Source organism: Panthera onca, chromosome A1, assembly GCF_046562875.1.
Source record: "Panthera onca isolate mPanOnc1 chromosome A1, mPanOnc1 haplotype 2, whole genome shotgun sequence".
Taxonomy (NCBI): Eukaryota; Metazoa; Chordata; class Mammalia; order Carnivora; family Felidae; genus Panthera; species Panthera onca.
The window spans coordinates 164,103,938-164,130,422 of NC_138339.1; the positions used below are offsets into that span (position 1 = coordinate 164,103,938).

Consider the following 26,485-nt stretch of genomic DNA (forward strand, 5'->3'; position numbering starts at 1 on the left):
GCCTTTAAAATTTTTTAAAGTTTGTGAAATAACCATCTGTTCTCAAGTGTGCATTTTTAAGGGAAGCTCTATCTTGTTGGTAAACAGTCCAATTAATGCAGAAGGAAAACCTCCCTAACTGTATTCTCAGCCTTCATCCATATTTGTGTTCTAGACTTTTCTTGTAGATACTCCCTGTGCTTGGCTTCCAATTTCTTTTTAGAGACGACAACCCAGAGCCGAATGAGTCAGCAGTTTTCTGGCCCTAGGCCACATCCGACTTCACGAAGGTTCCGCAGGTTGGTTATCCAGGCTCAGCACAGGACCTTGCAAAATACCTACAAAGAGGTTCTCACCCCACCTCCAAAATTATGTGAGTCAGACATGAATGACGAGTGAGTGCCGCTGTGTTAATACTTTTTAAGTGAACAGTGGCCGCAGCAGAGCCGTGTGACAAAGACCACGTGTGCGAGCCCCCCCACCCCCACCCCTGCCCCAGTTTAGCCTTATGTAACTTTCACGATGTTTTACTTCACATCCGTAGCCAAGATTTGGACTTGTGGAATAGTCTGAAAGTCGTCATTTCCAACGATGGTTTGATCAAAGGTGGTTCTTTAACGTCCACCCTGCCGCACTCACAGCCGTCCTTCCTAAAGCTGCCTCTCCCTTTCTTTGCCTTGGGAAGGTCTTCCTTAGGGAGCAGTAGACAAGTCTGAAGGAGGCACCATTTCCTAGGCCATTGGTTTAGTTCTCTAAAGCAATTTTTTTTTTTTTTTTTTAATCAGAGCATATAAAATTGGAAGGCTCCACAGTCAGCTTTGCTTGCTATTTTTTAGGCATAGACTTCACTTCTGAGCAAAATTGCAAAATAAATCAAAATGCTTACATACAAATATAACAGAATACTATCCTTAAAGAAATCAAAGCAGGGGAACAGCAGATTCCATTTCCTGCATTTACTACATTTGTATTTATATTCATTATATTTGTCTTCCTTTTGGGTTTGTTTTCCCTTTGGGTTTTCGACATACTTCTTTATTTCGGGGAATAGTAGGTCTCGCAGCTGACACTAAAATATACTGGGTGTGTCGTAACCTTTCGCCAGCACAAAAGTTGTGGGAACTTTCGAATATCCTTGTACATGTAGATTTCTTTTCAGCTCTGTGAGAATGTGTGGTCTGTGTAAAATGATTATGGGTTTTCTTTCACGAATTATTTTATATGATAAACGTAGCAAAAGCTATGCTTCCATCAAGTTTAGTGACATGATCGTATCAGCCTGTCACTCAAGCCCCTGACTTTGGGGTGAGGATTTATCTTTATACCTTGTATATAATTGCCAAATTCCAGCATTTAAACACGTTTATTTCTAACCTACAACTGTCATCTTTGTTTTTTGTTTTTGTTTTTTTTAATTTTTTTTAAATGTTTATTTATTATTGAGAGAGAGACACAGAGCATGAGCAGGGGACGGGCAGAGAGAGGGGGAGACACAGAATCCGAAGTAGGCTCCACGCTCTGAGCCGTCAGCACAGAGCCCGACGCGGGGCTCGAACCCACGAACTGTGAGATCATGACCTGAGCCGAAGTTGGACGGCCAACCGACTGAGCCACCCAAGCGCCCCTACAACTGTCATCTTTGTAATAGACTGTCCATCAGACCCTTGGGTGTCTGGAGGATTATCTACACATGCCACGTAGAGCGACAGATCAGCTTGGTGGGTGTGCGTCTGGAGTCAGACAGATGTGGGTTCTTGAATGCCCTTCAGCGGGTAACTTAACCAGCCTCTGCCCCAATCTCTTCATCTGTGCACTGGGGATGCTGACTGTATCTGCCTGCGCAGGGTCACAGGAATTGAAATGCATGATCTATATAAAGTGCTCATTTCCAAGGTTGGCTCCCAGTAAGTACAACCCATGGGGTCCCCTTGGAGCAGAGTGTGTGAGGCAGGAGCCCAAGGGCGAAGCCAGGCTTTCCTGCAAGCTAGCGGGCGGGGAAGATGTGCTAGCAAAGTATAAGTTATTTGCAAACCATCCATAAAATGAAACTCCAGAGAGTTTACAAGTTTCAGGAATGCTGCGTAACTTAATTATAAGATCTCTTCTCTTCGTCTTGTTGGAGTGTCATAAAAGTTCTTTTGTCTCTGGGCTTCCTTTCTGAAGAAACATGCATTTCTGTATCTTTCTGTTGGTGGAATTGCCTGAGCTTGTTAGCAGATCCTCTGTAAGACCCAGAAGAGACAGAGCGGGAGGACTGTTCTGTCCATGGAATCCTTTCTCTACTTGCATTTCCCCAACCTTGCCAGGGCTTTGTCTCAGTTCCCTGCCACACAAAGGAAACGCTGTGTTTTTATTGGTAATTTCGGCAACATTCTAACGTGTTATAAATATCCTCCTAGAGAGAAGGGTGTCAGGGCTGCCTTGTCACTGAGACAGGCTGGGAAAGGTATTTCATTAGCCTGATAATTAGAAGTGTTGTTTCTGTTATTTTTTAACATAATGTGAAATCGTCTTCTGACTGTATCGAAGGCTCTTCCAGAATGTATCAGTAAGACTCCTTATTGGATTTCAGACGAACAAAGCTCACATTCTTTGCACTTGAGGAATAAAATCTCAGCTTCTGCTTAACTGGACATTGTGCTGAGAAACTTTGGGCTCATGGGCCTGATGGAGTCATGGCCGTTGGGATAATTATCCCGATGGATCCCCCAGGGTGCAGAAGGACAGGGCTAGCATGGAATGGGACTCCATTCACATCCAATGGTGTCACCTGGGCAGGCGTGACAGGTTATCTCATTTAAGCTAGACAGAGAGAGTCCTGTGAACACTATTCCTTACCCCCAAAAACCACTAAGGAAAGAAAAAGACAACCGAGTCTTAAAGCAATGGGAAGGCGTTGAAGGGGGTGGGGGTTGGGGGGGTGGTAGACGCTGAGAAACCTCATGTGCAAAATAAGCAGAACAAGAGCAGATGAGAAGATTCCATGTGAAAAGTGGAATTCTTTAGGAATCGCTCAGAATAAAACTGCCTTTACAGTTTCATAAAATGCATGTTAATATCTAACACCTGTATTTATAGCTTTTTGAAAGTTCACTTAGCCTTATAAATAACTGAGTAATACTGGAGACCTAATACAAGCATGAGAGAGAACGAGTTTCTTAGTAGCCTTTAAATATTCACCTTGAAGATCAAAATTTAAAGCAAACTAAAGCACTTTTAAAAAATAGCCAAGAGGCATAGACAGGCATTAAAAAAAAAAAAAAAAATCACTTTGAGAAAACCTGTGCAGTTCTTATGAGTCGTGCAATTGTTCCCCGAATTCTGAGATCCCTGGCCAGGTGTTTGGTCGCATAAAGGAAAGCGTTGTGGCTTCACATACTCTGTCACTTTGCAGTCTCAGAAACAACGCGGCAGAGAAATGTTTATCGCCATGAGAAAACCAGAGGTTGGAAAGTATGAGTACTTCCTCAACGGTGTGGGCAGTTCCCAAGGCCATGAAATGCCAGAGTCCAAACTCAGACCAGGGCTGAGGGGCCTTAGACCAGCGTCATTGGTCCGTGACGGTGCTCCTGGGTCTCTCACCTAGTGAGAGGAAAGGTCTTACACGTATGCGTGCCATCACACACACTGTAAAGAGCTATGCCTGTGTGCACGCCACATACACAGGGACAGTAGAGAGAGGGCATGTGTGCACACGGCACATAGCGGTACCAAGAAGCTCACACGATCCAGATACCGAACGATCTCTGTGCTGGTTGAAACGTGTAGAGCCTGTGCCTTGTGGTCTGTGGCGTGACTAGAACTAACTTCCATCATAGGCCCCAGAGTCGAACAAAGACCATCCCATGAGCAGTAGGAAAGGAAAAAGGGCCAATGAGAAAAGGCGGCTGCAATAACAGAGTGTCAATTCTTCCACGTGGCCTCTTTGTTTGTAGATCTTTTAATCAACTCCATTCCTTTTCTTTAAGAAGTTTATTTCTTGGGGCGCCTGGGTGGCGCAGTCGGTTAAGCGACCGACTTCAGCTCAGGTCACGATCTCGCGGTCCGTGAGTTCGAGCCCCGCGTCGGGCTCTGGGCTGATGGCTCAGAGCCTGGAGCCTGCTTCCGATTCTGTGTCTCCCTCTCTCTCTGCCCCTCCCCCGTTCATGCTCTGTCTCTCTCTGTCTCAAAAATAAATAAACGTTAAAAAAAAAAAAAAAATTAAAAAAATAAAAAAAATAAAAAATAAAAAAAAAAAAAGAAGTTTATTTCTTTTGAGAGCACAAGTGCATGCACGTCGAGTACGGTAGGGTCAGAGAGGGGGAGAGAGAGAGCCCCGAGCAGGTTCTGCGCTGTCAGCACAGAGCCCGACACGGGGCTCGATCCCACAGACCGTGAGACCATGACCTGAGCCAAAATCAAGAGGGGGACGCTTAACCGACTGAGCCACCCAGGCGCCCCGTCAGTTCCGTTTGTTAATCAAATCAGACTGTGCCGCTGTGCCCCTCAATGGAAAGTTGCTAAATAGTAAAATTACAAAATTTTTTAATTTCTCAAATATACAAATAGAGGCAATGAGACTTTAAATTTCCTTAGCCAAGTACAAATGCTGCAGTGTGGATGGATGGACGGATGGACGGACGGACAGACAGATGGACGGAGGGTGGGTGGATGGGTGGGTGTGCAGCACCTCTGGAAGAAACATAATTGATTACATTACGGAGGGAGCCAGGCTGTGTGTTACTAACAACAGCTCTGCTTTGAAAACAGCTTTTTGCATCAGTGAAGTAGCCTAGTCTCATTGTTCCTGATGTTGAACCAAGAGACGAAGGTATTCTTTTATTGAAGCAAACATGTGGAAAATTGCTCTGGATTCCCAGAGTATAGAACGTGTCCCCTGAATGGAATAAGGTTCAGGTGTAGGGCAGATTCAGACAGGGCACTTTATTGGGGTTACCAGCGGTCTCTAGATGGTCAAAGCAAATAACGTCACGTCCATCTCAACGCGTGTGCCATGGAGAGGGGCACATTCTCTCATCCGCAGGGCTATATTCTAAACTGTCAGCAAACATTAATTCAGTCACTAGTGAAGTCTTACCACCCAGAGATGAACTCTGCCTCAGATGGATGTTTTCCACTTCAGTGCTGCAGACTCCCAATTACTGGGCCATTAATATCATTGCATCCGATTAGTGACAGTAGAATGAGCAAGAAGTTGGGGGGAGGTGCGCCCTCCCCACCATGAACTCTGTACTCCGACCCTTTGCGATCTAGACATTTCCATATCTCCACACAGATACCTTAATGATTAAGACTGTCAAAAACCCAGGAGTGGGCAGCGGATTGTGGGCTAGAAATAATTCACTCAAACACATGCGTCTCCACGGTTCAGAATGTTTGGATGAGATGATATCACAGTGTCTTGACCGGGAGTTCTCAGTTTTACAAATCCGAGTGCTTAAGTAAGGCAATGTAGGCAACCGGGAATAATGTTTTATCTTTTGAACTCTTATATCATTCTTGCCATTTTTTTTTAACTTGAGTTTTGGTCAGTCTATTGAAATGGGTATCTGGCCACTTTTTTTTTTTTTTAAGTTTATTTTATGTATTTTGAAAGAGAGAGAGAGAGTGAGTAGGGGAGGGGCAAAGAGAGGAAGAGAGAATCCCAAGCAGCTCCACACTTTCAGCATAGAGTCTGATGTGGGGCTCAAACTATCAAACCGTGAGGTCATGACCTGAGCCGAAATCAAGAGTCAGACCCTCAACCAACTGAGCCACCCAGGTGCCCCCTGGCCACCTATTTTTAAAACAATTCCTAGGGTGCTTGGGTGCCTCAGTCATTTGAGCATCCAACTCTTGATTTCGCGTAGGTCATGATCTCACAGTTTGTGAGTTCCAAGCCATGTGTCAGGCTCTGTGCTGACAGTGCAGAGCCTTCTTGGGATTCTCTCTCTCTCTCTCTTTCTCTCTCTCTCAGTGCCCTTCCCCCCTCAAATAAATCAATAAACTTTTAAAAAATAAATAAGACATAATTCCTTTTAGTGGGTTTTGGCCCATATTCAGGTTGACTCTCGTGTATAAAGGTAATTTTACTGTTGACTGACACATCCTTAGAATGTTAACTTTGTCTCAATTGTTGTGACAATAAGATAAATCCCCTTAAAGCATACCTAGATGAAAACTTGTTTTCTGAGATCTTACTGAAACTTTTTTTTTACCTAATGAAAGATTCCATACATAAATCATCCTAGCTTTTAGCCATAAAATCCTAGACTTAGAAAGGGGTGTTTTCTCTCCACAGAATTCTCCATTAAAAATCAAGGCACTAAGGTGTTGGAGGCAGTATTTTTAAGGGGAAACAGAGTAAACAACCCCATAATCAGTCTCATGTGGTTAGTGGGCCTTTAGTAAAAATACGGACACTTAATTTATTGCTAGGACTGTTTGATCTTTGTCAGAAAAACGTCAGTACACTGCTGGAACCCGGAGGGTATTCCTTTCACTAACATATACCCCTTATGTATGCACTCGCACACACATGCACGCACACACACGCACACTCACACATGGTCGCTGCTTCTCCTTTTCAGTCTGGTCATGTGTAATCAGTGACTCTTCGGGACTGTGTTCTCAAAGGTAACTAACTGGCTCTTAGCATCTTTCATGATTGCCACTAACTTGATCTTTGTATACAGTTCTTGATGGTTAAAAGATTTTCTGAGTAAGCTGTGATAGGATTTCTTATGTTCTAGATAAGATGACTCTATGCTGTTACGATTCTCTCAATAGGTTGACCTCCCTCAGTGTCCAAGTCTCGTGCGGTATATGAGATACGAGATATAATAAATACACTGGCACCTTCATACTCAGTTTACGTAGTAACCTCTTACCTCCCCTCTTCCCCCCAAATTAATATAAAGTGGCAATATCGGTCATTAAATCTTCTAGTAAACGCACAAAGTTTACTAAACTGTTTCAAGGTTGTTAACACATTTTTAAAACCGCCTCTTTTTCCTGAGCTGTCAATAGAATATCCTATCATTGTTCATGATGAACATTTGAAACTAAGGAAATAAAATTATACTGTTTTATTCAAGAGCACCCATTTAAATTTGATACTTGGTATCTTCACTCCTATTTTAATGCTAGAATACAAGAGGGAGGGTCTAAGTTGTGACTCCCTTTTTAAATTCATTTTTCCAAATCGTTCTGTCTAGCAGAGAAACTAATTAATTGTGTTGGGTAGAAGTCACTGGGGCTAAGCCAGTTATTAATTCTTAATGCATGATTTACTGCCTTAAAATTTCAAAACACAACCACAGTGATGTGGTTTTAATTCAAGTGATTCTTCTTATCATATTGGAACAATGTTTCCTTGGGGGAGAAACACACACATCCTACCTCACTAGTAGCTTATACAGTGTTTGAACTGTGAACTGTTCCCCACACACTAAAAATCAGCTAATCAAATGCCCGTGAGAGCTGTCACATCAAGTAGAGATTAAAAAAAAAAAAAGCAACCTTTTTTGTGGATGTATATTTCACTTTGAAAATGTCTTCCTCTGTATTTTTTTATCTTCACATTGAGGCAATTTTAAGAAGCATTTATTTATATAGCAAAGATAAGGCAAATTTGGTATTATGGGATGAAATGCCATTTGCCTTGAAATCATGCTGAATTTTCCTGAACGTTCTGGCAAGGAGAAGTAACGAAGCCCTTGGAAACTGATGATGACACATTCCTCATTTCTTACACTATAAATCCACAAAGAGAAACACGTGAAAAGAAGCTAGAAAAAGGGACGTTTTCTCCTTCCTTTTGGCATATTATACAGTTGTTTCTGTTTCAGAAGTTTTTATTAATTACAGAAAAAGGCATTTATTTTTGGCACTCACTGAACTCTATCATGTCCATGTTTAGAATCTTTCTCCTCAGTATCTGAAAGGACCCTTGTGATATCCAAGGCATCGAACTACCTTGAGATCTAGAAATTAAATCGCTGTTTTGATGCTAGACATTTTGACTTTGAATTGCTGTCAGGGTGTTAAGGACAATGCTCTAAATTTCCCGGGTTTATATGTTCACAGTCATCAATTACATTTTTATCGGGTTCCTTAGTTTTCAACCGACACATCTCACTCCAGCTTTTTTAGCCTTTAGACGTTCCAAGAATTGCGAGCCCTGGTAGAAGACAGTAAGCTTGTTTGTGTGTCATGTTTATTTGAAGTTCATGGCTTTCTCTGTTTCCTACTTGATTCTGCTGCTTTGGGTTCCTCAGATTGTCAGGTGATAGGCTTCTGGTTCTTCTGAGTCTGTGTTGAGCTTAAGGAGAAAGACCCACGTGCAGGAAGACCGGCCCTAAGAAATCAGAATTACCAGGGCCAGCGTATCATGACATGCATGGAATAGAGTCGTGCAAAGAGGATGATATTGATAGAGAATTGTCACAAAGTGCTATTTGTTTCATCATCAAGTAAGAGCAAATATGTGCAGCTTTATATACATTATAGTTTCTATTCTTATTAGGAAACTGATCTCTGTGGCTTTCCTGATCCTCTGTGCTTATTATCTGTCTCTCCTTTGGTAGACTGCTTTGATAAAGTGGATAAAAAGGTTTGCTTTTGAGTGTCCATTCCCTGCCCCATCCCAGGAAGCTACATTTGAGAATAGTTTGAAATCACCTGCATAGTACGAGTGTGTTTTTTCATCCTTTCCAGAATAGCCAAGAATTCCTTCCTAGTGATGTTACATTATCCTGCAGACTTTTTTTGTGCTGCCCTCCTTCCTGACCTCCTTGTGAATGAGACCCATATAACGGTACCAACCCAGCAGTGACTCCTCCATCTGATTAGCACAGGGTTACCGAAGTGATAGACTGAAAACCGCCCAAAGCCAGTGCCACAGAGTGGAGCCTCCCGGGGCGTGGGGCAGTGGCCATCAGATGAAGACATGTTAAAATGCACTCTTACTTCCTCTCTGTGGGCACAGTCTAGAAAACACGGCCAGAAAGATTCTTGCCCCTTTAGTCTGTTTTATTCACCGGTTCTCTTTTTTCTCCCGGGATAACCAGTGTACCATTGCCAGGGAGTAGGAGCTGCAGATATAGGTCCGTGTGCAAATTCATGGGAAGCCACAGATGTGGGGCAGTGCAGTTTTCAGATGTGAAGAACTTTTAGGCAGTGAGAACTCGGGGTACTTTTTTGCTGAGTAATGATCTCCACCCACTGGAAATCAGGCCCCAGGGGAACAATCTGGTAATTTCAGTATACTTACTACATGCAATTAGATCCCTGAAGCAGAAGCCTTTAAAAGCAGGCTATAAAATGCCCATGTATCTTTATTAAGCCCATTTTCTAACTGGATGGAGAAACTTTGCTTAGTAATTTTTAATTTTATAAAGTCTATATTTTCTCTAGACCAAGAAAAAAAAAAAATGGGCACTAAAAGCTTAGGTATAACAGGGTTATTTTTTCTGTCTCCAAATGATTAAATGCAATTTCATCTATTTAGGAATACTATAATTGTGGCAGCATTAGATAATGTTGGTAGATACAAAGAAAAGCGAAGGATAATGAGGTAGCAATTTATTTTTACCCTCTCTCTAAGTCAAAAATTCCTAATATATTCAGATCAACAATAAAAAATATTGCCAAATTGTCTCCTGAAATGGAATTAGATTTTCTCCCCAAGCATTAGCACTTTCTTGTCTTTCAGAGTGAGCCACTACTATGCCTTCAGAGGATTAATCTTGTGGCTTTATTTCAGAGCTGACTGCCATAAGGAGGTGCTATCAGGACAGGACACTTGTCAGTGTCCTTGCTCAAGGCAAGGGACAGGAGGACCTCTAGAATGAGAGCGATGCTCCCTACACTTCCTGCTGAGGAGGTCATAGGGAAGAGTGAGGGTAATTTTCATTACAGAATCAAATATAAAGTAAGTTCAAGTCACTCTAAATTATTCTATGCTTGCTAGAAAGTTAACCTTCTGAAGTTTCAGTTGGTTGCTGACATCTTCCAACCAGGCTTTCTGGGACCGCTCGGGTCATGGCTACCATACGGCAGGGCAAAACTCCTTCACAGCAAACATCCAGCTGTATTTTATAGTTCATTCCCTTTTTAAACAACCAGGTATCTGGGATTCTGTGTTAACGTTAGTAATGAATTTTCCAATATCTTCCAGTCACCTTTGCAACTTGCAAGTTGACTTAAAGGGGAACAAAGCAAGCGTCTGGAATGCACATCACAGTGTTCTGCCTCTTGGCCCATCCTCCCCCTTCACCCCCACCGCCCCCCCCCCCCCCCCCCAAACCAGCATCGGCCTCTGATCTCCAAGAACCAGGCAAAGGCACAAACAAGCTCCCATTTCCCTCTGTGCAGCTCAGGGCTTGAAGGCTCTTCCTCCCTCAAGGAATTAAAAAAAAGTTTCAACTGTTAAAAATGGAGAGCAGATTCATTCTCCGGCTACACAGTTTTCCTCCTACTGTCTTATAGTCTGTGGATGCTAAATTACAGATTGCAGTTTAATTCGAATTCTTGGAGCTCTCTACATTTGGGGGTCACTTGGACAGCATTCAGGGCACACCCACAAGCACTCTGCATGGAAGCATTGGTATTCAGAAAGGGCAGTGACCTACAGATTAAAATCAAAAGAAAAAATCACCGAAATGAGGTGCAGCCCTCCTGCTTCCAAATGGACTTGGTAGAAGCAGTCAGAAGCTTTTATCTTTGAGGACACAGGTTTGAATTCTGTTCCACGGTGACTCTTCTCTACCACGTCTTGTCTTCCCCATTCTGGTATTCATTGTTTTTTCTCCTTCAGATCTGAATCTTTGACCTTATGAACTCCAGGTTCAAACAAACAAAGCTCTACCCTCCCCCCGCCCGCCTTTTCTGTGCACCACCCTTCAGATCGTATTTTTAACATATTTGTGAAGCTGTTAGTCAGAAAGAGGTCATTTCGCTGTGCATTGGGGTGCACTTTTGCATGAAAGTGCATTTACGTGCCTACAGCATAGAAAACATTGAGATTCCATTTGAATTAAGTAAACTTCTGAAGCCATTGGCTAGACCTCAGCTTTCCAGGGTTTTCTCCATGAAAACATATCTAATTTTTGAGAAAGATTAAATAGAGATGATAACATTGTTCTGCACCTGACCTCAAACAGTGCCTGCATGTAGACAGCCACACTGTTTCATGGCTTTGGGAGGAAAGGACACTTTGAAATTTAGGCAACTGTCTGGAGGAGGGAAAAGAGAAAGCGGGTAGAGAATTGGGAAGGAAAAAAACGATTTTTTTTTATTAGATTCACAGAGACATATAAAGTTTTTAGGTATTTGTTTTAACTTCTCTGCCAAACATTTTCTCAACAATCTACAAGAGGAGACTGTCTACTTTTTACCCCCAGAATGATTATGGCCATTTTGCCCATTTTCCCAGGAGAAACTCGGCACCAGTGTCAGCGGAGGAGTGAGGTCTGATCGTAAGACTGTAAACTTTAAGGAAACACTCAGATAAGCACAGGGATATTTATACACACAAGAAGCAGCCATTGTTTTTCAAAGCAGTGAAAGTAAAAGTTGTAACTCAAGAGCGTTCTCTGTAGCCCACGTATTTCTATGTGTGCATGTAGACCTTGCTGGCCGGTCCACCATTTGGAAAACAAACAACCCATTGAAACAGTGCCTTTGGATGTATTTTTACCAGAAATTCTGTCCCTGTTTCCGTGCCTTGAAAAGTACAGTGTTAGTAGACCAGCCTTTGATAATCAAAGTGGAGAATGATTTACCGCACAGAAATGTATATGAAACACTTCTGTTCCTTGCCCCTTGAACTTTGGAAGAATGGAAACGTCTAGCACCCTCCACCTTCTTTTTCTTCTGGAACTTGACCTGCAATTTAAGTCCTCTTCCTTAGCAAAGTACCTGGCAGTCTTTTTACAACTTTAGTCACAACGCTATTCAGAGAACTCACCGTCCTAAGGAGACGCAACAGCAACGTGTTTACACACAGTGGAGCATAGGCTGTTTGTTTAAAAGTACTGACAGTGGTCAAGTGTCCTGTCCTTCCTCCTCCCTCTTGAAATGGGAAGGGAATCGAGCCGGTAAACAGGAGGCAAGTGGGTACTGGACAATCTCCCCTCATACCCCAGGGTTGCCCCAGGGCCCTGACAGAGCAGAGGGCGCGCGTGGTCCCCTCTGTCGGTCAAGCTGTGCTCCAGCAGGTAGCTGGGTTGAAGAGTCTGTCTAAGGTCGGTCTTGGTAATGATAACACACTTATTATTTCCAGTCCAGTGCAAAATGATGGAGAGAAAACTTCAGAAGTGGAAGACCTGAATCCTAACATACTTCTTCATCTCACATAAGGCGGGGAAAGAAAAGGAGGGGGTGTGGGAGTCTCCTCTTTTAGTGTTTACCGAACTTGGATGCTTGGCAAACAGGGAGCATCGAGCTAATTGTTCTCGAAGCAGGAAATCTGTAGTAGAGGAAGCAGGTGTTGTGCGATGATTACCACATTTTAAAGTTACTGTATTAACTACTTTGCTGTTTTGAGGCCGACCCTGAAATAGTAAGCTTTTTGGAAGGTCCTGTCCCTTTTATGTATGGACTGACCCTAAATCAGTTGATTCTGAAGGAAGGAGAAAGCGCTTAAGTAAACTTGAAACCAGATAGCATACGTGCAGCGGTGTTGACAGGATCCATTTTTCTTTATTTTCTTTATTTTTTATTTTTTGGCTTTCAGCATTCCATACTTTCCGAAAACTTGTGACTAAGAGTGAATTCTTATTTTTCAAATTGTTTTCAGACATTTCATGTTCATGTAAACTTGGCTTATTGATTTCCTGATTTTTCTTTATTTTTTTGTTTTGTCCATTTTATTTTTAATCAGCTACATCAAATGGGTCTTTGGAGGGCCTGGATAACCAGGAGGGAGGGGTGTGCCAGACAAGAGCCATGAAGATCCTCATGAAAGTTGGACAAGGTAAAGACCACCTGCTCCATGAAGCCACCATAATCTGGTTGAGTCCCCAACGAGTGTGGCACCAATGCCGTGAACGCCCACCTTCACGCACTCGTAGCCTAGTTTCGAAAGCACATCTTTCTCTGCACCTTGAGCCACTGACAGATTTCCTCAAGTCGGTGTAACAAACTTCTTTTATTGGAGTTTCTTCTCACAGTTAAGGTCAGCCAGGTACAACGTCCATTGCCATATGTGTGTGTACGTGTATCTCTATACACACTTTTTTTTTTTTTCTTATTAAAAGCAAAACACCTCTTTGGTTCAAAAAAATTACGCTACCCGGAGTGAAAACTTAGGTTTCTGCCATTTGGCCCATTTCTGCATCTCGAGTACAGAAGACTAGTTCACTGAGCCTTTTCCCACACAGATAACCTATTGTGCAGATTTATTCTTCTAATTAGAAATTGGTATAGTAGTCAGTCAACTTGCTCATTTAAATTGAAATGTCACCTGCAATGCTCTGCGTGCCAAATGCGAGAATCCCTATAGTTTCCACAGATGGCCTCACGATCTGAACCTCTGACATAAGTAGTACCACCGTTCCGTTTTAAAAGGAGAACTCTATTCTTGTATGTCACAGCACTTTGCATAAAGAATCTCACGTTCATTGCTGTCTGTGCCTCTTGAGATTGACACGCGGCAGTTCTTAGAGCTAGATCTCATTAGGTGTCTGGGCTGTAAGTAATCATTTGTTCCTCGTATAGATGCGAGTTCCGCTGGGTCAACCAGGCATAATGATCCGACACGACGCCCAGAACTAGAAGCCGGTACAAATGGAAGAAGTTCAACGACAAGTCCCTTTGTCAAACCAAATCCAGGTATGGCAGCGTGAGTGTGTGTGGATGCGTCCGTGGGTCCCGTGAGCAAGAGGCAGAACAGAGTCCAAGCCCTTGGATACTAGTGGGATTAACTTGTAGTTCCCCAAGTCAGTAACCTTTGCTCGCAGGTACTTGTTATTAATGGCTCGATAAGAACAGAATTGCTCCTTCCCACGGAAGTTTCCCATTCAGAAGAGTAGAATTTATCAGATGCAAGTGCCAATTATGAGCACTACTCACTCAGACCAAAGTTATTTTTATTGGAGACACTTAATCGTGCCTGTTGCAACAGTAGCATAGAACCGATATTCACATGTATGTAATTAATGTTCTAATTCCTCGCCTAATTATGTCTGATCCACAAAGAGCCTGATTGATCCTCCTCTACATTTTAGGTGGTGGCATCTTAAAATATCGCATAATGCCGTGTTCTTCGAGTGGTTACCGTTGACATTTTTGTTTCACATTTTCAGCGTAAAATAAAATACCAGTCGGATCACTGGCTGAAGTTTAGAATACAGGATAAAGTTGGCCGCCATTGAATTTCATTTTCGTACCGGTCCTTGAGCAGATAGCTATGTATTTGTTTCCACGCTAATGACATTTCTGTACGGTAGCTGCTCCCCGACGTCAGCAGTCTCGTGTGAGGGACCAGCGTGCCTGTTGGTGGCATGTGCAGTCAGCATCTGCAGGCCACTTCCCCCACTTTACAAGCATCGTGGAGGGAAGCTGTTGTTTCTAATTTTCAATGGCAAGATGTGTCAAATTCTTGTGACACACCGATAAATGGATAATCTAATGATGCCAGGCAAGTTTTTAGTGCTTCCCATTTGGGTTGGCAGCGTGTTCAGCGTGAGTGTTTCTGCTGCCTTCCCAATATATTTTAGGTGTAAATCAAATAATACAAGCGAGTTACGAGCGGCATGTGTTCCCAGGGCCCCAGGGTCCCCTCAGCGCGCAGCAGGCAGGGCTTGTCTATAGAAAACAGGCAGCGGGAGATGCTCGGGAAGGCCGGCGCCCAGAAGGGCAAGGGGGGCAGCGCACGGCAGTCAGCCCTGGCCCCAGAGGTGGCCGCTTCCTTTGTGTCCACCTGCTGTGGCTGGCGGCGGTTTAGGACCTGGGGCGGAAGCGTGGGAGCCTGTCCCCTCCTGTCCCCAAGGGTGGACGGATGGGGACACCTGTGGTTGAGAGCGGCCGGCGAGCCCGGGTCCCGTCCACGTCCCCTTTTGGGGCGATCGCCGCGTCCTGCCTGGTGCGCGCGGCTGGGAACCGAGGCTGGGGGGCTGCCATCCGAGCAGGGACAGCAGTAACTGGGCTGCTCCTTTCCATCCCCGGCCGCAGGTTCCAGCACAGACGGCAGCAGTGCCGGGCATTCGGGGAACAACATCCTCGGTTCCGAAGTGGCCTTATTCGCAGGGATTGCTTCAGGATGCATCATCTTCATCGTCATCATCATCACGCTGGTGGTGCTCCTGCTCAAGTACCGGAGGAGACACAGGAAGCACTCGCCGCAGCACACGGCCACGCTGTCACTCAGCACGCTGGCCACCCCCAAGCGCAGCGGCAACAACAGCGGCTCGGAGCCCAGTGACATTATCATCCCGCTGAGGACTGCGGACAGTGTGTTCTGCCCCCACTACGAGAAGGTCAGCGGGGACTACGGGCACCCGGTGTACATAGTCCAGGAGATGCCTCCCCAGAGCCCGGCGAACATTTACTACAAGGTCTGAGACGCGGCGGTGCCTTCGCTTTCCCAGAGGAAGCCCACTGTCCCGCCACCGCCCTGAGGAGGGTTTGATGACCCCCCGTGTCTCGAATGGACCGGAGCACGGCGGGGGAGAGGGAGCACTCCTTCTCGGAAGAGCCCTGTTGAGTTGGACAGCTTACCTAGTCTGTAGCGCCCGGACCGCGGTGAAGACAGACGCCCACCGCCGGCCGGGAGACTGGCGTGGAAGGTGCCCGATGGGACCGCAGCGCCCGCCTCCCCCCTCCACCTCCAAGCCATGCGCCGCGGTCACCCGGGCCTGCAGGAAGCCGAGGGCGACAGAGCGGCAGCAGGCGTGGGGGGGACTGGGCGAGCCGTGAGCATCCCGGGCAGGTGTCCCCCGGGGCCACGGGGCCTGGAAACGCCGCCTTCTGCCTTGGGCGTCCCTCCCGAGGAGCGTCCGGACTTGTCACACAGACCTCTGGCTGGGGGAGGCTTTCAGAGGTCCCGCGCCCAGTCCTCACCGTTGCACACACCCCTGCCGACCTCCGGGGCCCCGCAGCGCGAGCCCCTCACTCCACACCCCGCATCACTGCTGGCACACTCACCTTGGGAGTCTTCTGCCCCCGCGCCACGGCAGCTGGAGCCGATGGGTCCTACACTTCTAGAAATTGTGTCTGCTACTAAGGAGCCTTCAGCTGCGGAAGACCAGAAAGACCAGGAGCTCACAGAAGGGGGCGGGCCGGGTTGGGGGGTGGGGGTGGGGAGGGCTGTCTGCAAATGCAGTTCAATGCTGCTGCTGGTGTGTCGGGAGCAGAAAGTCGAGGGGGAACCCCAATTAGGTAGCACAGCACTTTGGTTGGCTGAGGTTTTAAGAGGCAAGTAGGAGACACCACGCACGCGGTGGGGTGGGGCGCCTTGGAAGGGATCCGCCGATCAAATGGCAACACGCAGGAGGAGCAGAGTCTCTCTCCACTGGGTAGGACAAAGGGGCATTGTCGTAGAGGGGCGGGCCGGGAGGGCCGCCGATGACAGATCTGGGCAGGACTGTTGTCGTACTGGCAATAAGGCGCACGGCCTCGGCGCTATAGGAGAGTCGGTCGGCTTTGGATGATGTCTGAAGCAGACTCAGCTGCTATACTGATCACATTTTATGAAACACAGGGAAAGCATTTAGGAGAACAGCAGAGAGCCGGATCTGACCTAGAAGTTTACAAGCCAAAGGTCAAACAGGCTGTGATTCCATCATCATCCATGTTATTGAGGCATTCTCCTATGTGAAAGGTAGGTCAGATTCCCCACCCCCCCCCCCCAGTGCCCTCCCCCCGCACCCCCACTTGAGCCTCACGACACTTTGGTTTATGGCGGTGCTGTCCTGTCCGGCTGCAAGGGCGGACGCGGAGGTACTGAGCGAGGCCACAGCCCGCACGCTGTGTCCAGGTGACGCATACTGCGAACTTCTTTGAGTCCTTAAAATGGAAATAAATCATGATGTCGAGGGGGGAGGAAGATGGCACATATTTATAACAGGTATATAGAACACAAGGGATAGAAACTGACAGATTTGTACTAATATATATTTTAAGATTGCACACAAATCACACCAGAAAGACGTGAAATTCACTTGTGGCAATTACGTGGTCCCAACGCTCAGTGCTTAAAAAAAGAAAAATTGGACAGCTCCATCTGGGAAAAACAACATCACTCCAAAAATAACAATAACGGGAGTAAATACAAAAATAACCCAGTCCTCTGAAGGCATCTAACGTAACCGTAGACTAGGAAATACAAGCCCTGCATACCAGGAAATGGATGTTACCGCATCGTATATTTAACCGTGGCAAGATGTTCCGGCATTTCATTTCTGTGTTGTGTATTCCCTTGCCTTATGGCTGAAGTGTTCGCTAAAATCCACCGGGTCCCCTCAGAGGGGGCTTAGGGCTGAAAGTTTAGCTCCGGCCCCCTTCCCCCACCCCCTCCCCGCCCCCTCCCTTTTGGGAAACAAAACGAGTAAACAGGAAACCTACTTTTTATGTGCTATGCAAAATAGACATCTTTAACATAGTCCCGTTACTATGGTAACACTTTGCTTTCTGAATTGGGAGAAAAAAAAAAATGTAGCAACAGCATTTTAAGGTTCTCAGACCTCCAGTGAATGCCTGCAAAAATGAGTTGTCACAGAAATTATTCCTTCTCTATTTCCTGAACCTGAAAATGATGTTGGTCCAAAGTGCGTGTGTGTGTGTGTGAGTGGGTGAGTGGTATACATGTGTACATATATGTATAATATATATCTACAATATATATTATATATATCTATATCATAGTTCTGTGGAGGGTTGCCATGGTGACCATCCACAGTACATATGTAATTCTTTCCATCACCCCACCCTCTCCTTTACGTGCATTCGTACAAGATTTTCTTGTAAGCCATCAAAAATTACCTTTAGGATGGGGGAGAGGGACAAGAAGGGGAAACATGGGAAATAGTCTGATTTTAATGAAATCAAATGTGTGTCTCATCAGTTGGCTACCTTTTGGTTATATATGCTAAACTGTGAAAAATCAGATGAATTTGATGAAGAGTTACCTGCAACCAATGGAAAAGTGTTCTGTGCGTCTGTTTTGTGTCTGGTGCAGAATATGACAATCTACCAACTCTCCTTTTATTTGAAGTTGGTGCCGCTTTGGAAAGTTACTGTAAATGCCTTGCTTGTATTCTCATCCCTAGTCACCTGACTTTGGAATTTGCACCATAACGTTTAACTGAAGATGCTGTAAATAGGGTTCAGATTTTACTGTATATGGATTCGGGGTGTTACAGTAGCCTTATTCACCTTTTTAATAAAAATACACATGAAAACAAGACAGAAATGGCTTTTCTTACCCAGATTGTGTACATAGAGCAATGTTGGTTTTTTATAAAGTCTAAGCAAGATGTTTTGTATAAAATCTGAATTTTGCAATGTATTTAGCTACAGCTTGTTAAACGGCAGTGTCTTTCCCCCCTTTGCACTGTAATGAGGAAAAGAAAAACGGTATAAAAGGTTGCCAAATTGCTGCATATTTGTGCCGTAATTATGTACCATGGATATTTATTTAAGATTTCGTTGTCCAATTTGTAAGTAACACAGTATTATGCTTGAGTTATAAATATTTTTGTTCTTCTTCATTTTATTTTAATGGCCTGTCCTAGGTTTCCAGCCTCCTTCCACATTGCAGTCAGCCCCCAGAAACGGAATCCGTGAGGTCCCATTCCACGTCTGTTTCAAACTGAATTTGTTCTTAAAAAAATAAAATATTTTTTTCCTATGGAAAAAGCGCCTTCAAAGTATTTTCCTTTCCTTCCTTTTTCTTTTCTTTTTTCTTTCTTTTTTTCGCTTATTTTAATTTGCTTTCTGCTCTGTTTCTCTATAATTAACAGTTATCCAGAGCCTTCTGCCCGTGGGCACCTGTGTGCCCATTTTTTCCCAATCAGGACACTCGCATAACATGAATGCGAACCTTGCAGAGGGCCACGATGGAGCCCATTGGTTTCCCCATAAAACTCGAGCTCGTATTTCACAAATCATCTGATCATAAAGTTTTGTAAAGTCCTGAACAGAAAACCTCCCTAGTCTCCCTGGATCCCCCAGTCTTGAGTAGTGACCTAAGTAAGTGACCAGAGGAAAGGGAGGCAGTCAAATGGACTTTAGTTATCTCAACGCCTAATTCCAAATCTAGTTTCCACTCGAGCAAAGCAGTTTGCTGTCGAAGCCTTCATTTTTCCTCACAGCAGGATCCCGGAAGGAAGGAAGGAGTCCAACGTTCACCAGCGCTAACGTCGTACAAAGAAATCATGCTTTGTGACACCAGATTGAAGCAAGCCAGAGGCCAGTGGTGACTTTAACCGCGTTTTCAATGCTGGCCTTCCTTCGGAAGATGGCGGGGGGTTGGGGATGTCTTCCCCTGCGCTGGTGGGCTTGGGGTCTTAAGACTGATCTGCAGACTCCCCACCCTCCGGGGAGACCTTCCTCACCCAGAGGTGTGGAGGGCAGAGCAGCAGTCAGGGCAGAAGCAGCTACCCGTGACCAGAAAGTGCTCAGATTTCTGGCTGCGTTACCTCGGGCCCCTCCTTACCTTAGGAGGGGGGTGCGTCCGGATGGGGAAGGCCCCAGCACAGAGGAGCCCGATGCTCCAGACTGTCTAGCCACAGATCACAGCCCCAGCCAAGTGAAGAATTCCAGTGTTTGAAAAGCCCCACCCTCCCCCCAAGAACGCCTCACGAAAGGCTGGTTTTAGAGGCAGCGATCTGAGCAGCATCTTCCTAGCGTACCTGTACTAAAGAAATGTTTGTGGTATAAATGCTTTCCTTCCCCCTCCTCCCCGCCCCGGGCTTCTCCAGGAGCCCACGATTTCAGGTGGCGCTGGAATAATAGTTCCATCCACTCCTTCATTTTCCTCCGTGGCGCCTACCTGCCCCTTCACGGCAAACCCAAGTTCCAGGGCACAACTTACAGCCAAGTGACTAAGCACAAAGTTCCACCCTACATACCAGTATCACTAATGAGCGGTCTGGGTAAAATGAAAGAACAACAGCCAAGTAAGTACTGCGTTTGCAACTTACATCGTGGCCTTTGCAGGATTACAGTTTAAATTACCAAACACCCCACCTCATTGTTTCCACCCTCTTTTCGAAACTGTGTGTCCCAAATTGGGCAAGCCGAACTCCACTAAGAAGTGAAATGCACCCACTTGTATTCTAACTGGCGGGAAGGACACTTACAGAAACTTCTCCCGGAGGTTGTCACAATCAGGTGCTCTTAGTTCTGTCTGAAAGGTAAGCAGGCTGCTGTAAAGTCCCTGCGCTCTCCACACCCGCCACTTTTCCATCCCACTCTTCAATTGTCAGGTTCCTTTTTGGCACAGCAGTTGCCCCTTCGAACACTGTGATAAAGGTGCCCGGTGGAAATCAGAAAAAAATCAAACTACCGGTCGCCAGGTAACTGCTGTGCACCTTGCTGTCAGTCTCTGATCCTAACCCAGAGAAGAATCAGTGAAAGTTAAAAAACAGCCCAGAGAAGTAAAAGTCACTTCTCTAAAGTGTGTAATAAAAGGATGATCACCCTACTCTTCCCTTGGGTAGCAAATGTGTCTTCAGATGGCTCAAAAGGAAACATAATTTCTGCTGTTGTGCAAAGGACATTAACCTGTGTATTCCGCTGGTTTTGGTTTCCAGTTGGTTTCAGATAATGTTTGTGGTATTTATGCTCTAGATGTACTTGAAGGCGATTTTTTTTTATGTTTGAGAGAGAGACGGAGCGTGAGTGGGGGAGGGGCAGAGAAAGAGGGAGACACAGAATCTGAAGCAGCCTCCAGGCTCTGAGCTGTCAGCACAGAGCCCAACGCGGGGCTCGAACCCACAGACCGCGAGGTCATGACCTGAACCAAATTTGGATGCTTAACCTATTGAGCCACCTAGGCGCCCCTTGAAGGCAAATTTTCAGCATTGTAATGGCAGAGTCTTGCCTATCCTACTGATTTTTCTAGGTAGAGAAGTATTCATCAGTGATGGGGAGGATATTGAAATACTGTATTTATTTGTAATAAAACATAGCATACCAGGAGGAGGAATCAAGTTTTGAGTGATTAAACCGCACCCCAGAAGCGAAGGATGCGTGCTTCATTATGCTGTGATACATTAACAAAATCTCTTCAAAACAATTCTTGACATTAATTACATTTTAAAAAACAGCCAACACCCTCATGAGAAGAATGCCCATCTATAGACGTACACAGTATGAGGGAAATAATAATACCAACACAGTTTATGAGCAATCATCATAGATGGTCAATACATGCATTAAATGCGGGAAAGGGGAGACCTCGCTTGCGGCTGTGTTTCTGCCACTGATGCTTCCTCGGTCTTCCAGAGTGTCCCAACACGTTCTGTGCGCAGCCGCCTCACCTGCAAAGGGAGAGGGTGGGACTCCCATGCACTGAAGGTCACTTGTAACTTTTGCACGATTTGCAGTAAAGCCGCCCGCCTTTCAGCTGAACAAAAGTGCCTTGATGTAAACTGCTCCTTCTCCCGGCATCCCTGGGGCAAAGCTCTGAAGAACTACGGGGGTTCACAGTCGCACCCCGCCCACTTTGGGCTGCCCTTGACCATCCTCCCACCCCCTCCAACAGGATCCCACACGGGGCTCAGGGCCCTGCTGTCCCCTGCCCCTTCCTGGCGAGGAAGGAAAATTCAAATAGAGACACTAACTGGCAGTGGATGCACGCTGGTAAACACTGGGCGCTATGCTCCTGGGTTTGCAGCCTTTTATTCATAATTGTTAACTAGATCTTTTTTTCTTCATTTACACACGTTTTCAGGTCACTGCAAGCAGGCCCCCCCAGCTTCTATTTAAATACTTCGTGGGAGGGGCGCCTGGGCGGCTCAGTCGGTTGAGCGTCCACTCTTGATTTCCGCTCCGGTCATGATCTCACGCTTCACGGGATGGAGACCCACATCGGGCTCTGCGCTGAGTGTGGAGCCTGCTTGGGATCCTCTCTCTCTCTGCCCCTCCCCCGTTCACGCGCATGTGCGCACACTCTCTCAAAATAAATAAACTTTCAAGTACATACGTGCATACTTCGTGGGGACCCACCTCGGGCCAAGCAGCAGTGTTGGTGGCAGTCTCTTCCACCAGCTTTGCTCCATTTCCTTGTAGACTTCAGACTCACTCGCTTGCTATTTGATTCTTTCCATGCTGGTATCTGGAACACATCCCTGTTAGGTATACCTCCTCTATTGTTTATACGTCTGCTTCTGTTATCTAGGGCAAAGAATTGCATGACTGAAGAAACATCTTTTAGTTGATAATAGAGCCATTCTTTCCCAAGCACCATTGGTACTTCATACATGACAAGAGTTTCCTATGTGTGTGTTTTGTTTTCAGAGCCATGGGGACTCTATCTTAAAAAGTCCAAGGACAGTAGGGGGGGATAAATGTCATCAAAGACAATCGCTTGAAATCAACTGAAATCTTTTTTAAAAAATTTTTTTTTAACGTTTATTTATTTTGGAGACAAGGAGAGACAGAGCATGAACAGGGGAGGGTCAGAGAGAGGGAGACACAGAATATGAAGCAGGCTCCAGACTCTGAGCTGTCAGCACAGAGCCCGACGCGGGGCTAGAACTCACGGAGTGCAAGATCATGACCTGAGCCGAAGTCGGATGCTTAACCGACTGAGCCACCCAGGCGCCCCAAAATCAACTGAAATCTTAAGCAAAACCCAACAAGACTGCCCTTCAGGTATATCATTTATTTGTATACAAGGGCATCAATAATGCAGCCTGAAAGGGAGACCCAAGAGAGTGGTGGAAATTAACGTCTGGCTCTAAGATCCACCAAGGGGAGAAAACTAAAATGAAACAAAAGCCAACAAAACGCTACAGAAGGAGCTGGTCGTGGCTTCCCACGCCCTCCACTTGGGTAAGTATCTGGTCTCCCGGTTCTTCCCCATCTGGTGAGTCTGTGTGTTACTCAAGCCGCTAAGGAAGATGCGACAGGTTTCCGTAAACGTAACTCCCGATTTCTGTGTCTTCCGTGTGTAGTTTTAATGCAGTTTGGATTGCGTTATACCCTTTGGCTGAAGTGCCATGGGACCCCGAAGCCGTGTCCGCTGGGACGCCTCTGTCTGGAACTCCTGGCTCCCTGCAGGAACCCAGGCACAGCCTTTCCTCCACCGAGGCCGACCGTCGGGATGTGGGTTCCTCTGGATGCCGTTGGGGACTGCCCATGCTTCAGCTCAATTATACGTGCCTGGTTTGGGAGTGCAGCTTATAAAACACAACAGGTCAAGAAACAGTATCCCTGGAGCGCATCAGCAACGAACACCCACAGGTTGGGAGAGAATGATGACGGAGGGACAGAAAGAGCACCGGGGGCCACCAGCCTCAGTGGGACCAACCTTTCATCAGACTGGCCCAAGACACTACCCGGGAGCCCACGTGGGCAAGCAGACTCACGCTCATCTACTCTAGAAGCTTCTGTCCAGTGAACAGACACGCACACACAATTTGTTTGCTTATCCCACACGCATCTACATAGCACTTCACGTAAGGAGGGGCAACATGAAAGAGAAAATCCCTCCCAATGGGGAGCTCAGAGCCCAGTCGGCAACCCAAATCTTCCGCGAATAACAATTAGGAATCTCACACGCCATCCGAAGGGAAGGAGTGACAGTTACAACCCCTGGAGGTTGTATTCCTGGAGCATCTTCTTAAAAAAAAAAAAAAAAAAAAAAGTATTAGTCTGTTAGTAGACTTATTTTCATCACCTGCGGGTTAAATTTCTTTATGTTCCCGCGGGTTAAATTTCTTTCCTTTTAAATCTTTCATTACATCTATGCCAGCTGGCTGGTTAGGATGCTAAATTTAGTATAACTGTTCCTCCAAACATCTCAGGAGTTTGCCTTAAGTGCCTGCCTCTGGCCTTAAAGGGCAAATCAAAACATTTCCAATTGGTTTCCAGCCCACACTGCAATGTGTACGTGTGTTTGAAGGACTGCTTCTTGGCTATAATTGGTAGTTTTCCTCTAGCTCGTTCTGAGGAAAGAATCGCAGGGAGCTTTATGTCTGCTAACGGTAGTTAGCACGGAGCGCGGAAGCAGCAGGGGGAAAAAATGAAGTCTGAGCATCTGGGATGTTTGCCAGAGTGACCTAGAAGGTACATGGAACATACGCAGTTCAGACGCGCAGACGCGGGGCTGCTCCTGCAGGAACCCGGGTCTCTGCCTTTCAAGGGTCCCCCTTGCGAAGGGAAGAGGACAGATAAGCTCCCGCCGGCTCCCTTCAATATTTCCGAGAAAAATAAGGACGGTGCTAGTCTCGCCTTCACCGCACCCAAGGCATTCCTCCACACTGTGGCCTAAGGGTCAGGAAAAGACTAGAACACGCCATTCGCCGAGAATGTGTGTGTCCGAGGTTCGCTGTGTATGTCGCAGACAGACACGGGTCTGTTAAAGGCATCTCCTGGACGTGGCCGAGGCACCCTTCCCCGTTTCCAAAGAAGCTATGACCTACCTGGTCCCACAATGGAAAATACACCTCGATGGGCCCTTTCTCTCCAGCGCCCTGACCCCCCCTGTGGGGACTGGGGTCTGGTTGCAGACAGTTGCCAGAGCGTGGGAAACGGATCGGAGGCTGTGTATAATTCAGGGAGCAGGACTCATAAACCTCTGTGTGCGGTGACCATTAACGACACAGGGAGAGGCGGCCGTCCACCGAAATGGCAGCGTACCTCACCTCCTGAAGAATGACCTGTAGGGACATACTTTCTCCCTGAGTCACCACCACCTCACAGGCTCGCAAGAGAATGGATTAAAGTCAGATGGCTTTGCATCCCCCTGTGCATTGTTTTTAAGAGCCTCACTTATGCTAACTTGGAGAACAGAGTTTGGAAAAGTGTTTCAAATGTGGCAGCGGAATTTTTTAAGCCAGCCAGGCAGGTACCGTGATTACGACAGTCATTAAGCAGTTTAAAGAGTCTGGTTATGCTTAATAAGGTCGCCCGGCTTTTTATAGGCCCGAACAGAAATCCTTTTCAAGAACCTGTTCTCTGACAGACCATTGTCACCGCTGTTCTCTGTCATGTGTCTTGACTTCAGATTTTTGATGTCTGATTTCTGACATTTTAATGTGAGTACCTCTGGACTTCATCTACATCAGCCCTAAGGTAGGAAGACGAGAGATCTGTGAAGCTCCCTGTTCTTAGGCGGGATGTTTTTTATCGCTTTCCTTCATTTTATTTTCCTTCGCTTTTTACTTGGGAAAAGCTACACGGAAAAGTTGACAGACCGGAACAGCCAACTCCCGTTTATCTACCATGGAGTTTCGACGGTCAGTGTTTTGCACATGCGGGCATGCTCTGTGGACACATAGACTCATGCACACACTCCCTGACACACGCGGTTCTTTAGCTGAGGCATTTGAAGGGAGTCACAGACCCCATGACACCTCCTTCCCTCATCTTAGCATCTGAGATAAAGGAATCCGCCTCAAGGAACCATAATGCCGTTATCGATCTTGGGGCAATTAACAAGAATTTCATCATATAATCAGCTAGTCTGTTACCTGTATCTTTTTTAGCTTTTTTTTTATTTTGGATGAAAACAGTACTGTACTTGCATCTGGTAAAAAGTATATGTCCTAGAAAAAAATAATAAAGTAAAAATTGAAAAAGGTTATTTCCTTTCCCAGCCCCTTCTCCACTCCTCAAAGTGACCGTCATAAACAGAATCTTGTCTATCTGTTCAGAAAACCATTGTTTGCATGTACTTGCATATAAATGCATGTTTTTAAAAAATTATCTCTATAGAGATTACACTATACACATTAGTCTCCATCATGCCTTTAAAATAAATAATACATCTTTGGGGCGCCTGGGTGGCTCAGTCGGTTAAGCGTCCGACTTCACCTCAGGTCGTGATCCCGCGGTCCGTGGGTTCGAGTCGGGCTCTGTGCTGACAGCTCAGAGCCTGGAGCCTGCTTTGGATTCTGTGATTCCTTCTCTCTCTTTCCCTTCCCGCTCACTCTCTTTCTCTCTCTTTCTCTTTCTCTCAAAAATAAAAAGCATTAAAAAAAATTTTTTAATAAAAATAAATAATACATCTTGGAAATCTTTCCTCATTGGCACATTCGAATTTACTTTAAAAAAAAAAAAACATATAATATACCACAGTTCATTTAAATCATCACCCGCTAGCCAAGTTTGGTTTTTAGGCTCCTACACGCAATACATCTTGAGTATTTACAGTGGAGCTCATCAGATAATTTACGCGCTCTCCTATTTTCCCCAGCCTCACTTGTGGTTAAATTCCAGAGGACAGAGCTCAAACACGGTGGGAGCTCGGTCAGCCTGGGTCCAGAATGACTGAGGGGAGCAGAGGCCCCCACTGATCTGTGCTACTTTCTGGGCTCTAGCGAGAGAACGGAAATTCACACGTTATGACAGG

The 26,485-nt window shown here is 45.7% G+C and overlaps 1 protein-coding gene across 1 annotated transcript in view; it reads left to right on the plus strand.

Moving 5' to 3' along the window:
* EFNB2 (ephrin B2) overlaps positions 1–17,506 on the plus strand; it is a 44,596-nt gene extending 27,090 nt beyond the window's left edge. The window contains exons 3-5 of the mRNA XM_060636717.3: positions 12,845–12,937; positions 13,681–13,794; positions 15,136–17,506. Coding sequence (XP_060492700.1) covers positions 12,845–12,937; positions 13,681–13,794; positions 15,136–15,524 — 596 coding nt within the window. The 3' untranslated portion in view covers positions 15,525–17,506. The remainder of the gene's footprint in view (positions 1–12,844; positions 12,938–13,680; positions 13,795–15,135) is intronic.
* Positions 17,507–26,485: the final 8,979 nt, after the last annotated feature.